The sequence below is a fragment of the Desmodus rotundus genome, chromosome 4 (genome assembly GCF_022682495.2).
Source record: "Desmodus rotundus isolate HL8 chromosome 4, HLdesRot8A.1, whole genome shotgun sequence".
NCBI lineage: Eukaryota > Metazoa > Chordata > Mammalia > Chiroptera > Phyllostomidae > Desmodus > Desmodus rotundus.
This window is the reverse complement of record NC_071390.1, coordinates 157,773,235-157,789,879: the sequence shown is the minus strand read 5'-3', so window position 1 is coordinate 157,789,879 and position 16,645 is coordinate 157,773,235. Positions and strand designations below refer to the sequence as shown.

Here is a 16,645-nt window from a genome sequence, read left to right as displayed (position 1 = left end):
ATTTGATCACAAACAAGGATATTACATTGGTTTTCACATACCTTTATTCTCATTTAATTCAGAGCAATCTCCTCTCCCTCACAGTATTGACCTTTTTGAAGAGTCCAGGCCAGTTGCTTATAGAATGTCTTATGGATTTCTCTGTTTCCTTATTAGATTCAGTTAACCAGTTCTGGAAATAATAGTACATAGATGATGTGTATTCTCAATATATCACATCAGAAGGTCTGTTTGTTAAAGATGTTAAAAGTAGTAATCACCTGCCCTGGCTGGCATAGCTCAGTGGATTGAGCGTGGGCTGCAAACCAAAGTGTTGCCGGTTTGATTCCCAGTCAGGGCACATGCCTGGGTTGCAGGCCAGGTCCCCAGTGGGGGCTACATGAGAGGCCACCACACATTGATATTTCTCTCTCTTTCTCCCCCCCTTCCCCTCTTTCTAAAAATAAATAAATAAAATCTTTTAAAAAAAGTAGTAGTCACCAAATTTCTTGGTTAAGGTGGCATTTGCCAGATCTCTTAATTGAAAGGTACCTTTTCTGTTTGTAATTAAAAAGTAATCTAATGGTGATACTTGAGACCATACAAATATCTGGTTCCTTAACAGTATTTTACCCAATGGCCTTAATATTGATTCATGAATCTTGCCTGAATTATTACTTTATAAATTGCAACATGGTGAATTTCTAATTAGATTATTAATTCTAAATTTATTAGGTAATTTTAAAAAATTCACTGTGTTACAACACACTGTTGTCATTATTTCATTAGACCCTTTGATGCTCAAATTATCTCAAATTTGACCAAAGGCACTCCTTGAAGCTTTTTCTTTTGTCTTTTTCTTTTCTGTTTTTAAGCACTTCCTTATTTTTCTGGTAGAAGGTGTATGAGCGTCACCTCACTCTTTTCCTGCCCCAGGCTTGGAAAAAGAGCTCTAGGCTCTTTTTGGAGAAAAAGAGCATTTTCTCCAAAGAGCTCAGAATCATTTTAGCAGGGAATAGAAGTTTAGAACCAAGCTCTGGGTGCTAGGGTTGAGATCAGGCTGCATCATCTTTAACTAGGTCCCTAGTGGATTAATTACACCCACTTGCTAAGACTAATGCTTTCTGAAGGTTTTTTTAAATATGCTTTTAATTTTTAGAGAGAGAGGAAGGGGGAGAGGAGGAGAAAGAGAGAGAAAGAGAGAGAGAGAGAGAGAGAGAGAGAGAGGAAAAAAAATCAATGAGAGAGAGAGAGCGATAAACACTGATTGGTTGCCTCCCACCCACAAGTGCCCTGACCAGGATCAAATCCCCAGCTTTTTGGTGTATGGGATGACACTCCAGTCCACTGAGCCACACTGGCCAGAGCTTTCTGGGGGTTTTTTAAAAGTAAGGCATTTTCATTTGATCTGGCCTTACCTACGGCAAGACTGCCCTTTGTAAACACCCTACCACTACCATGACGCTCGGGTGTCGCAAAGCACCGAACCTGGCCGTCTAGGCTGGGAGGATTTTACCCAAATAATTATATACAGATTTAACTTCATGCTCACCTGATCAATGTTCTCTCAGTTTAATGTTCTAGATAACTGGTTGACAGATGGCAAGGGAGCAGTGATATGGTTTTGTAATTAGACTATGAAAAATGGCACATGAGAAAACAATTAGAGGGAAAATATTTACCGAAGGTTAATTGTCATTTTTTCCAGGTGCACTTAAATTCAGCCATGGGAAGAAAAGTACTTTAAAACAAGTACATAAAACAAGTCATTTTTTAAAAAAAACTTTTACTTTTTCTCATTAATTTTGCATTTGGAAATGCTTTTTTCTTAAGCCCCTTTCTGTTTTAATTTAGACTAAAAGGCCTAGCAGTCAATTATTGCAACCAGGGAAAACTAAACCTAAGTCATGTCTACTTTATGTTTGTACAGTGCTTTAGAGTTGACAGAGCACTCTCCCAGAGCCATTGCCTCCCCACGGCACACCCGCAAGGCGAGTGAGATTGCTCAGTCACTATACAGAGCTGCCAAGCCTGAGTTTCAAAGGGGCCAGTCTCCTTTGAACAGTAGTCTCTTTCAAACAGTAGTACAGGCTGTCTCCTAGGTGGAGAGGCAGGGAACGAGACACCATCGAACAGAGAGTCAACCTGGGAGTTTCTGGCAGGTATTTCACTGTCCTTCCTGCTCATAATCCAAGTAGCTTGCATTAAGAGGGTGTTCTGTGTTCTCCTGTCGGATGAATAAATGCTGTGTCCTCATAGACACACAGATGGAGAGAATATAATGATGCATGTCTGGTTATATCACTTAGACTATTTAAATAGAGCGTGTTAGATATTCGCAATCAGCAAATGCAAGGGTTCATCCCCTACCCCATCCTATAGGCTTCTTTTAGGGACTATGTTTGGGATCAGCTAGTCTCCTCTCACCCCAAGTGCTGATCTCAGTGAAATCCTCTGAGACTGGAATTTTAACTTTGCCTTCAATCTATGGCAGTGTTTGAAGGGCCCATTGTTCATGATTCCTTTCAACTGAGGGTACCAGCCCAGTATCCTGATGCATTTGAACAGAATCACGTGAGACCCCATGACATGACCTACGTTTTTAGGAAAAATGAAGTGGAAAACAGCTTGTCAGTGTTTTCTGTAAAACAACTTATTTTCCAAGCTAAGCCCTGGGTGTGGTTCCTTCCCTATGTCTTCTGGTCTCCCTGGGAAATTCCAAGGACTGGAAGGGAAGATAGTCCAGCAGGCCTTGTCTCTGACATCACCAGAACACCTGGGACACACAGGTCATTAGGAAGGACATATGCACCATGTACTTTCTCTATTGCCAGTGAGAGGAAAAATATAGGATCTGGCACAAGCAACGCCCCTTTCCTTAATTACATAGTCTTTTGTTGCAAAATCATAAGCATGTTAATTCTGTACATAACAATATCAACTCAAGCACACCATATGACATTTTAGGTGAAATGTTCAAATTAAAACTATAAATTACGCCCTGGCTGGTGTAGCTCAGTGGATTGAGTGCAGGCCTGTGAACCAAAGGGTTGCCAGCACGATTCCCAGTCACGGCATATGCCTGGGTTGCAGGCCAGGTCCCCAGTTGAGGGCATGTGAAGGGCAACCACACACTGATGTTTCTCTCCCTCTCTTTCTCCCTCTCCCCTCTCTAAAATATAAATAAAGTCTTTTTTAAAAAACCTATAAATTATTACACCCACATTATTACCCTACCAACCACACTCAAGCAGGCCTGCCTTTTGCCGGACCCTGTAGGATGAGGCCCTTCTCCCTCCCTAACAGCCTGCCCACGTGGGTGTGCTTTACCTGAATATGCTTGTTTTTCACAGCCAGAGCTGGTGGCTTCCTCCCCACAGTTCACCGACACTCACCTGTACGTGTGGAACGTGACAGGCAACAGAGTGTTGCACCGAGTGGATGGAGTGACGCTGAAAACTCGGCCCCATCAGTGCACAGATTTTGTCAGCATCAAAAGACAGCTGGAGATGTTGGCAAAGATGAAAGTCACCCACTACCGGTTTGCTCTGGACTGGGCCTCAATCCTTCCCACTGGCAACCTGTCCACTGTTAACCGCCAAGCTCTGAGGTACTACAGGTGTGTGGTCAGTGAGAGCCTGAAGCTCAATATCTCCCCAATGGTCACATTGTACTACCCGATCCACGAGCACCATGGCCTCCCCACGCCACTGCTGCAGAGCGGAGGGTGGCTGAACCCCTCGTTGGCCAAGGCCTTCGAGGATTATGCAGGGCTGTGCTTCCAGGAGTTGGGGGACTTGGTGAAGCTCTGGATCACCATCAACGAGCCCAACCGGCTGAGTGACAACTACAACCACACCGGTAATGACACCTACAGGGCAGCCCACACCCTGCTGATCGCTCACGCCCTGGCCTGGCGCCTCTACGACCGGCTGTACAGGCCTGCGCAGCGTGGGGCGGTGTCGCTGTCGCTGCACTCGGACTGGGCGGAACCCGCCAACCCCTACGTGGATTTGCACCAGCAGGCCGCCGAGCGCTTCCTCCAGTTCGAAATCGCCTGGTTCGCAGAACCCCTCTTCAGGACCGGGGACTACCCTGTGGCCATGAGGGAGTACATCGCCCGCAAGAACAGGCAGGGGCTGTCGCGCTCCACGCTGCCTCAGTTCACCGAGGAGGAGAGGAGCCTGGTCAAGGGCGCCGCCGATTTCTACGCCCTGAACCACTTCACCACCAGGTTTGTGATGCACGCGCGCCGGGCCGGCAGCTACTACGACGCGGACAGGGACGTCCAGTTTCTGCAAGACGTCACCTCCCTGAGCTCCCCCAGCCGCCTGGCCATCCTGCCCTGGGGAGAGCGGAAGGTGCTGAGCTGGATCCGGAGGAACTATGGGGACCTGGATATTTACATCACCGCCAATGGCATCGACGACTCGTCTCTGGAAAATGATGAGCTCCGAAAGTACTACTTAGAGAAATACATTCAGGAGGCCATGAAAGGTGAGGTTCCGGGGCCATTTCAAATACAGTGAAGTATAACATTCCCAGCTAATGCGAACAAAAGAAGAGGGGAGTAGGCTCCTTACTGAGAGTGTCAGCTCATTATGGAAAATTTGTCAAGTGTAGAAAAGTTTTGTTGTTTTTTTTTTAAAGAAAGAAAATAATCACCTGAAATGCCATTCCCCAAAACAAGCACCTACACTTGTGCTTGCTAGACATTTTTAATACAATTGAGTTCATGCTGTAATAGTCTTGCATCCAACTTTTTCTTTTTGTGTGTGTGTGATTTTTTTAATTATATTTTATTAATTATGTTATTACAGTTGTCCTGATTTTTCCCATTTGCCCCCTCTCCACCCAGCACCACCTACTCGATCAGGCAATCCTCCCACCATTGTTCACGTCCATGGGTCATTCGCATAAGTTCTTTGGCTACTCCATTTCCTATGCTGTACTTTACATCCCTATGGCTCTTCTGTAACTACTTATTTGTACTTCTTAATCCCCTCACCTCTTCACCCATTCCCAGACACCACCCCTCCCACATGGCAGCCATCAAAATGCTCTCCTAATCCATGATACGATCTCTGTGCTTATTGTTTGCTTAGTTTGTTTTTTAGGTTTAATTGTTGATAGATATGTATTTTTGCCATTTTATTGTTCATAGTCTTCTTAAATAAGTCCTTTTAACATTTCATATAATAATGGTTTGGTGATGGAGAACTCCTTTATTTATTTCTTGTCTGGGAAGCTCTTTATCTGCCCTTCCATTCTCAATGATAGCTTTGCTGGATAGAGCAATCTTGGCTGTAGGTCCCTGCTTTTCATGACTCTGAATATTTCTTGCCATTCCCTTCCCCTGCGAAGTTTCTTTTGAGAAATCAGCTGACAGTCTTACGGGAACTCCCCTGTAGGTAACTACAGTAACTTCTTTTCTCTTGCTGCTTTTAAGATTCTCTGTCTTTAACCTTTGGCATTTTAATTATGATGTGTCTTGGAGTGGGTCTCTTTGCATCCATCTTGTTTGGGATTCTCTGTGCTTCCTGGACTTGCATGTCTATTTCCTTCACCAAATTAGAGAACTTTTCTTTCGTTATTTTTTCAAATAATTTCCAATTTCTTGCTCTTTTTCTTCTCCTTCTGATATTCCTTTGAGGAAAATGTTGGACCTCTTGAAGTTGTCCCAGAGGCTCCTTACACTATCCTCTTCTTTTGGATTTTTTTCTTCCTGTTGTTCTGATTGGTTGTTTTATTTATTTATTTTTTTGCTTCCTTATGTTCCAAATCATTGATTTGATTCTCAGCTTCATCCACTCTCCTGTTGTTTTCCTGTAAATTGTTCTTTATTTCAATGAGTGCATCATTTGTTTCTGACTGGATCTTTTTTATGCTGCTGAGGTCCTCACTAATTTCCTTGAGCGTCCTTATAAACAGTGGTTTAAACTCTGACTCTGATAGATTGCTTATGCTTTCCATTTACCTCTTTTTCTGGAGTTTTGATCTGTCCTTTCATTTGAGCCATGTTTCTTTATATCCTCGTTTTGGCAGCCTTGCTGTGTTTGTTTCTATGTATTAGGTAGAGCTGTTTTGACTCCATGTCTTCGTAATGTGGCCTAATGTAGTAGGTGTCCTGTAGGGTCCAATGGCACAGCCTCCTCTATCACCCAACCTGCATACTCCAGATGTGCCCTTCATGTGGGCTGAATATACCTTCCTCTTGTAGCTGGGTATCGGTTGCTGTTGGCAAATCAACGGGAGGGATTTACCCAGGCCAATCAGCTGCAAGGACTGGCTCTGACCATTTAGCACCGACCTCTGCCCTCTGTGGAGGATTAATGGTGCAGGGACAGGGTGGTGGTGCTCTGACATGGTCTGTAGCTGTCCACTGGATACACTGGCCCTGGGGTTTCCTGAGTGGTGCAGGCAAGGGCAGCCCCCACTTGTGTTTTGCCAGAGGCCACCCTGCCAGAGCTCTAAAGCAATCTGAGATAGCTGATACTTGTGCTGGGCTTGGAGATTCCTAGGCAAAGACAAGCTGTGAACCTAGGTGGGCTGCTGCTAGTGCCAGGCCTGGGGCTCACTGAAGTCAGCTGTTGCTAGTTTGAGAGGATTTAGGAAGCTCTGCAGTATGAGCCAATTCCAACCATTCATATGAAAAAGCAGCTTGAGTGGACCGGTAAGCCGGGTGGGGCAGAGTCTCTTGGGATCTCCAAGGCAGATCAAACAGTGTTAGCCAGGTTGATGGAGTCTCAGATATGGCAATGGCTTGCTGACTCTGTGGCTCTGTGGTGGGAGGGTTTAGAAAAGGGAAAGAAGCCTATGCTTGTCTTGATGCCAGACACATCAGTTCCTTCCTTTATGCCACCGGTTCCTTTCAAGCTGCTAGCCCTAGTGTTGGAGCTCAGAGGAAGTGAGTCTGAGGAGTAGAGTCCATTGTATGTGAGTTCTTTAAGAGGAACTGCTTTGGGATCCAGCAGTTTCTTTCACTGACTCAATCCCCACAGGTTTTTGCAGCCAGAAGTTGGGGGTACTTATCTTCCTGGCACTGGAACCCTGGGCTGGGGGGCCCTGTGTGGGGCTGGGATTCCTTGCACCTGAGGTATCCATCCCAAATTTTTATCTACCACACATGGGTGTGGGACTAACCCGTTCCTCATCTGCACCCCTCCTACCAGTCTAAATAGATGTGGTTTCTTTAATTCCATAGTTGTCAGACTTCCATTCAACCCGATTTCTGACAGTTCTGAGTAGTTGTTCTATATTTTAGTTGTAATTTTGATGTGGTTGTGTGAAGAGGCAAGCCACTTCTGCCTACACCGCCATCTTGACTGGAAGTCCCTCCCCAACTTTTTCTTACTATTACATTATAAATGCATTTTACATCATTAAAAGTTCGTTTGTAACATTATTTTAATGGTCACTACGTATCTCATCATATGGACATATCTCCATGTACTTAACCATTCCTCTAATGTTTGATATTTAGACATTTTATTTATTTAATTTTTAATCCTCATCTGAGGATATGTTTATTAATTTTAGAGAGAAAGGAAGGGAAAAGGAGAAACATCAATTGGTTGCCTCCTGTACTCACCCCGACCAGGGGATACAACTTGCAGCCTGGGTATGCCCTGACCAGGCATCAAACCCACAACCTTTTGGTGTAAGGAACAACACTCCAACCAACTGAGCTACTTGGCCAGGGCTTAGACCTTTTTTAACTACTAAGAAATAGGTATGTTTACATATAAATCTTTATCCATTTCTTTTTAAAATTTTTTTATTTTTAGAGAGTAGGGAAGGGAGGGAGAAAGAGGAGAGAAACATTGATGTGCAAAGAGAAACAGCGATTGGCTGCCTCTCGCATGGCCCATAACCCAGGCCTGTGCCCGAATTGAGAATCAAACCGGAGACTTTCAGTTTGTAGGTCGGCACTCAATCCACTGAGCCACCAGCCAGGGCTCCATTCCTGATTATCTCCTTAGGATGGATTGCCCACCAGGGAATTATTTGTCAAATGTTATAAACAGCAGTATCTGAGAGTAGTTATCTCACATACTCTTCCCAGCAATGGCTATTACCATTTTTAATCATTTTATTTTTAAGTATATTCTATTGATTATGCTATTTTTTCCCCCTTTATTCCCCTCCACCCTGTACCTGCCCTGCCACCATCATTCCCCCACCTTAGTTCATGTCCATGGGTCGTACATGTAAGTTCTTTGGCTTCTCCATGTCCCATACTATCCTTAACCTCCCCGTCTATTTTGTACCTACCACTTATGCTTCTTATTCCCTGTATAGTCATATTTTTAAATGTTCATGATTGATTGGTTGAAGCAGCAAAAAGTTCCCATATATTTACTCATTTGACAGATATTTATTGAGCATCTAATGCGGACAAAAACTGTTCTGGGCACTCCATCACCACAGAACCAAATAAGGATTACTTCCCTCAGAGAGCTTATATTTTTGTGGGATAAAAGCCAACAAACAGGAAAGGAAGAAACAGCATGTCCGAAGTGAAAAGATCTGTGGAATGAAAACAGAGCAGGGAAGAGGGTGCCTGGGGGTGTGGGTCAGGATAGCGGTTACACTTGTAAACAGGGTGCTTAGAGATGTCTTCAGAAATCTGGAGGAGTGAGGCAGCAAAATCATGTTCCAGGTGAGCGAATAGCAGATGGAAAAATCCTGATGTGGGAGCATACCTGGCCGGTTTGAGGATCAGGGAGGGGGTCAGATTGGTTAGAAAAGAATGAGCAAGGGGAAAGTGACCCAAGATCAGACCAAGGAGGTAAAGGAAGAGGCAGATGAGGTAGGTCTTAGCAGGCCAGTGTAAGAACTGTGGCTCTTTCTCAGTGTGAGATAGATTCTGGAAGGTTTTAAACAGAAGGGTGACATGATCTAACTCAACACTTTAAAAGAATCACTCTGGATACTTTTTGTGAATATACTTTGTTAAACAAAAAATGTCAGGGGTGAAAGATTCTCTGGGTTTACTGAGCCATATGCTAACCAGAAAAAGGACCAGGTCCTGAGACATGCAACCTGAACTAGCAGCTGCAGGGCTAGATGGAAAAGTCAAACATGTCCCCCTGCCCTGGAGCTGACGGGGATTTTTTCATACAGTGGGTTTGGGGAAGGAAGATAAAATTTGTTTTGAAAGAATTTACATTGGCTATAGATGGGAGTGAGGGGGTGGCAGAGACAGTTCTGGGAGAGGTGCATAGTCCCTGAAGGAGAATTTTTGATGCTTCTGGATTGGTCGTCAGCAACAGCGTGAAAAGTTCATGCAGGAGCAGGATGTGGTAGAGAATGGGGGTGGGCTATCTCCTTTTAGACAGGAGCTGAAATAGCCTCCTGGAAGCTGACTCAAAGTTTCAATATACATATAGGAATATGAGCCATCTTTTGCTGTTTGCAGCTGTGTTAACAGATTAACTTCTTGTCTGTTCTTCCTGCCCTCCTGCCTACTCTAATTTGATTTAGGACACCTAAAACTTTTTTTTTGTCAACTGTAACAAGGAGCAAGAAAAGAAACAGGGAGAGTTGCTCTAATCTAGGTAAGAGGTAATGGTGGATTGGAATAGGTTATTAAGAGTGGAAATGGTGAGTTAATGAGTCTTTGCTTGGGACACGTTTGCCCCAGCTAATGTCAGCCACCAGTCAATGCTGAATGGAGGGCAGCTCAGAATGAGCCTGGGGGAGGGGACGGCGGGACACTGATTCTTACTATGACAAGCGTGCATGTGTTCGGAACAAGTCCGGCCTCCGGAGACAGATCTGTTCCGGCTGGGGCAACCTCCACTCCCGGTGAAAGGGGTATCAGACTGGTCCAGGGCGTCCTGCCTGGTGCCTTCTCCGCAGGTGACTCAGCCCCGGACCCCACTGCAGCACAAAGCCAGCCTACCTGCTCATGGACGGGACAGCCCAAGCTGGAGACAGAATCGGCCAGTGAATGGTAGTAGGAGAAACTGTCCCTCAGACGGCCAGACGCTGCTGTAGGGGGAGGGTGATGCCATACAATCATTGTTGAATCAGAACATCTTGGTCGCGGTCAAAGCTGAGCAGGGGGCTAAAGGGGTGAGGCAGGTAGGGCAGAGCTGTGGGGCAGAATTGGATAAGGGCACCCTCACTACGTGCGGGCTGCACCGCTGCCGCTGTCTTGGCTTCCAGGCTGCCCCCTGCAGATGTGTGGTTGGGGTACGAGCTGCAGCCAGTTTTCATAACAGCATGTTGTGCTTGGGGCCAGGGACAGCTCGGCACAACCTTGTCCGCGCGTGGACCTGGACCTCTGTGGCCGCCCTTGGAGCTCCCTCCGCCGCACCCTGCCCTGTTTCTTTACTTAGAGCCTTTAGCAACCTGAGTCTTAGGAGTGTCGTGGACTCCAAAACTTCGGGGGTGGCTCCCCTCACATCTACGGGAAACAGTCCTGGAAATCTCCTGATGTTGATGTCCTAATGTGGATATCCCGTGTGAAGGGAGAAGGTATTGCCACGAAGTACTCAAACTGCTCCTTGGCGGCCACCAACAGACGGTGTACACAAAGGAGGGGCAGGAGGCGGGGAAGGCGAGAACCCTAACGACCATTTGCAAAGGTTCAATGCAGACCCCTGTCATGGAGCAGATTGGGGGGCGCCTTTTTATCAGTGCACGGAAACCAGGGAACAGTTGTGAGGCTCAAGCATAGGAGAAAGAGGTACCAGCCCTGAGGTCTTAAGTCTCAGCCCGTGGAGGAATGCGCCTCCACCCCACCTCCAATTTTAGACCTAACTCCGTGCAAATGTGGAAGCAGACCGTCACTCCCTCACTGCAAGACCCGGGGCTCAAGTAATACTAGGACTGTAATTGCATTTGAAAATATAAAGTCGGCAGATCCAAAATGAGAGAATGTGATAATTTACTTTGTTTACGATGCTGGGTTTTTGTGGGTTTTTTTTTTTTTTGCTTTTAAGGAAAAAAAGCATTATTTTTCTGGGGTATACCTGAGGATGTTACTATCAAATCCCTGAAACACTAGCCAATAAACACTGTAGAATCTCAAAACAAACAAATGACCAAGAGTAGAGCCGGTGATAAGTGGCTAGATTCTGAATATATTTTCAAGGTGAGGTCAACAGGATTGGATATAGGGTGTGAGGGGGAAAAGTGAAAAATGATCCCAAGGCCACTTGCCAGGCTGGAGGAGACTGGTAGGCACAGGGTTTTGGAGACGAGTTGTTCGGTGACGCACAGGTTGAGATGTTCATTAGACATCGATGAGAGATGTCAAGACTAATATTGTATCATATGTACATAGAAGACTAATACAAGAGTCTCAGGTTCAGATACAAACTTGGGAGTCAAGAGTAAATGAATGGTATTTTTAAAATAAGCCCTGACTGGTGTGGCTCAGAGGGCTAAGCGATATCCAGCAAACTTGGGAGTCGCCTGTTTGACTCCCGGTTGGGGCACATGCCTGGGATTCGTGCACGATACCAGGTGGGGTGTGTGTGAAAAGAACATATGGATGTTTTCCTCTCTTTCTCTTTACCTCACCCCCCCAACAATAAAATCTTTAAAAAATAAAATAGGGCTCAATGAAATCGCTAAGAGAGCAAGGATAGAGAAGGTGGCTGAGCTCTGGGACACTTCAATACTCAGAAGTCAGAGGTGACGTCAGTAAAAATGACTGAAGAGCAGCCACTGCTGTGAAAGACACCCAACAGCATGTTTATATGGAAATGACCACTAGTGAGGGAGATTAATGCATGAGAGAGGAGAGGGCAGAACAGATGGAACAATGTCCTTGAGTGGCAAGAGAAAACACACTCTGTAAGTGGCGAGTCAGCCTCTTCCAGGAGCGCGGACAGGTCAACCACAGTAACAGAACGAGTGCAGATGCCAGCAGGTGGGAGGGTGCGGCTGTGGAAGATTTAAGAAGTTCCCCGAGTGCTTCAATTTTTCAGTGAAGTAGGAAGAATGACAGAGGAGAGAGTGAGTGATGAGGGAAAACGGAGTGTAGCTATAGAGGAACACCAAGGGCCCGTTTGAGGTTTGGAATCAGGCCAAATAGGCAAGGCTTTTCTCTGCTTGTGACCCTGTGGACAAAAGTGGCAACTCGTAAATTTGCTTTTCCCCCCAGATGTGTTGCATCATTTATGAATCAAAGTTTTAGTTCAGATTTCTCTAACTTATATATATTTTCATTTTCTTTGTATCAATTACAAAAGAATGTCAAAAAGCCCTTTAATGAAAATCCCCAAATCACCTTTTTTTAGTGGCATGAGTTTACCTTGTTTCAGTGAAAACTAAATTCTTATTCAAAGGTATTTTATAGTCCATTTGTAGTTACTTCTGATAATGATTTTCACTTCTGATATTTTCCAGCATACCTGGTTGATAAAGTCAAAATCAAAGGCTACTATGCATTCAAACTGACTGAAGAAAAATCTAAACCCAGATTTGGATTCTTCACATCTGACTTCAAAGCTAAATCCTCAATTCAGCTTTACAACAAACTGATCAGCGACGGTGGCTTCCCTTCTGAGGACAGTAGTCCTAGATGCAGTCAGACTCAAAGAAACACAGAGTGTACTGTCTGCTTCTTTCTTGTGCAGAAGAAACCACTGATATTCTTTGGTTGTTGCTTCTTCTCCACCCTGGTTCTACTTTTGTCAATCACCATTTTTCATAGGCGAAAGAGAAGAAAATTTTGGAAAGCAAAGAACTTACAACACATACCATTAAAGAGGAGAGTTCTTAGCTGAGTGGATCTTAGTTCTGTCTGCATGATATAAAGTTTAAAAATTCACTCCAGTTCCATATACTCGTAACTTACAGAAGATATACCTAAATTGTAAAAAGAAATTTTGAGAAATCAGTGGTAGCCAATGACAATCAATGTCTCTACTGTGTGTTTCAAATGAATTTTCCATTAGATGTGTTGATGTCAGTGAATTCAGTTCTTGAATCCTAAGATAAAGGCTTTGCCTACACGGGCCATTTTCAACCTTTTTTATTTCATGGCACACATAAACTAATTACTAAAATTCTGTCACACCCTAAAAAATAATTTTTGCTGCTCTGATGAAAAGATAGGCATAATTTTGATTCATCCAGATTGTTGTTGGCTGTTTTTGACTAAGTAAAAAGAGGTCAGCGCCCAACTAGTCAGGTATTGCACGTTTTAAAAACTCTGGTGGCACTGGTTGAAATGAACCGGCTAGAAAATTAGCTATTAGGATTTTCTGATACATTGCTTCACGAAGTATAAGCTATTTCTCATCATTCTTTTATCAATACCAATAGCTACTTACATAAAAAGTATTTTGAAAAAGTGCAACTTTGTTTTGTTAGACTTCATAGCCAAGATTTAAAACTCAACACTGGGTATATTCTGCCACTTCTAACAAGGTGTCTCCCCCTCTTCACAGCGGGGCGGTTCTCAAATGGAAAGAAAACACACAACAGGATAGGGCTTGTCTGTAGCCAGTTATAGAGCAAAGACTCTTAAGCACATCCACCCCTTAGTTTTTCTCAATAGAAATAAAAATTGTCAAATTTTGCGAGGTCTCTCCTTTTATCAAATGATATAAAAAAAAAAGAAACTCCTAACTTATCTCATGGTAAGATTAGACTACTAAGAACAAGGACAGCTAGACCCAAATGCCTGTGGAGACAGGGAAGTCATTCAATCTCACAGTACAGCAACTTTGTTTGGACAAGGTGACATCACTCTTCCTCACTTCATTTTTGTGAGGTGACAAATCACATCTAGCATAATTAGCAAAGCTAAACATCCTTTAAAAATGTAGTTTTATCATCATCAGACAAAGGGCCATTAACTGCCCAGGAGCTTCACTGTTCTGAAACCACAGGCATATATATGGGCCTCCCAAAGGGTAAAATGCAGCCACACCTGGACCTAGCAACCGTGACTCTTTGGATGCAACGCGCAATGTTGAATCTGAATGAGGCAGCACTTTTTACATTGCAGCTGGGGTTAAGTAAATTCTTAAATCTGAACTTGGAGTTCTAACTTTCTTGAACTCTGTGCTTCAGATTGGTTCAGTGTATTCTAATTGTTGGAGAAACAAATCTTGCATGTAAACCCACTTATACCCATTTTCCTTCCTGAGGTTAGTCAACATTTAAATAATCACAGCAGCGGGTCACTAGCCACCCTCTACAGGGATTTAGACTTTCTTAAACCAAAAGGAAAGCTTTTCAGTTTGAAAACTTGTTAGGAAACTATCCTAAATTAAGGCAATTGTGATTGTTTTCCAAGTCCACCTCTATAAGAAGCCAAATTACCTACATGAGATTCTAATTGATAATTGTAAGTTTCAAAGATACTGTGAAGAAGTAACACAATTGGTCAGCTCAAGTAAATGCAAAAGGAATGAGAAATCAACGTGCTATTTGGCTGGCCAAATTCAGATAAAGTAAACTTTGGCTGTCCCTTTTAGTCTCATCCTCTTCGCAACTGGTGCACCCAACTCCCCCAACCTTGGCTGTTTTTAGGTTATGCAAGGAATATTTTACATTTTCTTAGCAAATAAGTGGGCCTGAGGCTACACACAATTTTAACTGGTCATTTGTTTTTAAATACAGTAACTATGTGGAGAGAGGCACTTAAATAGATCACTTGGCTCGTTTTTTTTCCCCTTTGTCCTGCCATGGATTCATACTGATCCCAAGCTGGGTTCTGAAAAAGAAATGCATAGTCAGCCATAGGAGTAACAAAGATTTAGAACTAAATTTAGGTTTTGCTTTTTTGGTCTCTACCTCAAGCTATTTTCTTGTATTCATGGTTTACAAGTCCATTAATCATCACTGTTTTTAAAATATCTTTACAGTTAGAGCCGAAAGACTTACTGTCCTTTTTCAAATTTGTTGCCTTCCCATACTCTCCCAAATAGTAGCCCTAAACCCAATGCTTAATAGTCCTCCCTTTCTGCCACTTGGGAATTATTTTGTGTATTAAATATAACTATCTTTCACTAACAAGTCTTTGATAAATGTGTATGCAAATATCACAGCAATGGTATTTAAAGAGCTTTGGGAAAATGAGGTCAGTATATTGTTTAATTTTCAATGTAATTTATTGCAAATAAACTGAACAATTTAGTCAATTTCAAGAACTATGGAACGTGAATGGGTTGGTTAACTGGGTGCTACTCCAACACTACTGCCCCCACCCTCTCAAGCTGTGCGCCAACCCAATTAATGCAGTGTCTTGATTTTATCCTTATAAAACATGTACTCCTACTCATCAAAGTTAGGGAAATAGCACAAAAGTGTTTATCCATAATAGACACAGAAGACATGGAAGCCCTCCCTGGGGAGAAGCAGACTTCTCATTTACCACAATCAAGTCCTTATATGGAAATCTCCTTAGCTACAACCAACCTCCGATGGTAGTACCTTCTGAAGCTCTCACCCAGCGTGCCAATTCACCTCCCTCTGGAAAAAATCACTTACTCTCACAGCTGCTGTCTATATGCTCACCCTCAACATCTCTATCCCTCTGTAATACTGCCACTTGAAAGTTCCTCCCCCACTTCTGCTCTGAAATCCTCTCAAAACCTTCCAAACCATCTCCTTTCCAGTCCCACTGCCATCACTGTCTTCAGTCTTTACAACTTGAACCCCCCAGGCAATCTGGGTACCATTCTTTTGGCAAATAGCTATGTGCCAAACACTGTTCCAGGTATTTGAAATATCCCCCTATATACGCCCCCCAGCCCCCTGCAATCCATGAAGTTTACATTCTAGCAGCAAAAAAAGGATACAATCATTACATGACAAAGTGAACTATAATTATTACATCACAAATGCTATGGACAGTAACACGTGAAATAGGCTAACAGTATGCTAGACTGGGGGTGAGGAGGGAGCACAACAGGCTGGTCAAAACGGGCTTTTCTGAAACTTAAAGATAATTTGTCAGTCCAAAGACAACTTCCAAAGGGAAAGACAACTTGAAGGCTTAGAGGCAGCAATATCGATGAACAGAAAAATCAGTTCAGAGGCTATTATACTAATCCAAGTAAAATACACAGGGATTTGTTTCCCTTCTACATTATGAAAAATTTCAAAACTTTTATGTAAGTAGGAATAGTACAATGCCCATTCAGCCTCCATAAATTATCAACTTAGAAATAACATGTTTCCCTTAAAACCCAATCCAATGCCTACCCCAAACCCACCTCAAATATTTCAAAGTAGATCTTAGATTTATCATTTCATCCATTTCTTAAACACTTAACCATTATAATTGTCAAACCAAAGATAATCTCCTATTTGAAGTGTGACACATGAAATTAGGAGATTATGGAGGGGTTATCAACTTTTTAAAACACCAAGGACGGGGATATGGGAGCACATGGCTGACATAGGAGAGAAGATAATGTGGAGAGGACCCCGGACCACAGCAACAATGTTTATCATAAACACAAATTAAGTGCACTTGTACCAAAGTCGGGTTTGTGGGTTTATTGTGCCTATAAATATTTCAAAGGCTGCATGACTTCGTTTCACACCCCAGCTGCTCTTTCATAGGTACTGGTAAACAGACAAGTAATTCAGACACACCTACCTCACAGATATTCAAATGCACACCTCTGCAAAATTAAGATACCTTCAGGGCACCCTCCCCCAAATTCTGCATCCATACCGTGTAGCC

At 43.4% G+C, this 16,645-nt stretch overlaps 1 protein-coding gene across 2 annotated transcripts in view; it reads left to right on the top strand.

The window, feature by feature from the left end:
• KLB (klotho beta) overlaps nucleotides 1–12,786 on the top strand; it is a 34,223-nt gene extending 21,437 nt beyond the window's left edge. Inside the window, exons 4-5 of one of the 2 annotated variants that reach the window (XM_024573807.3) lie at nucleotides 3,333–4,476; nucleotides 12,346–12,786. In XM_024573807.3, the coding sequence (XP_024429575.2) occupies nucleotides 3,333–4,476; nucleotides 12,346–12,725 (1,524 nt within the window). In that variant the 3' untranslated portion in view covers nucleotides 12,726–12,786. The remainder of the gene's footprint in view (nucleotides 1–3,332; nucleotides 4,477–12,345) is intronic. The other variant, XM_053923418.1, reaches the window with a different exon arrangement.
• Nucleotides 12,787–16,645: the final 3,859 nt, after the last annotated feature.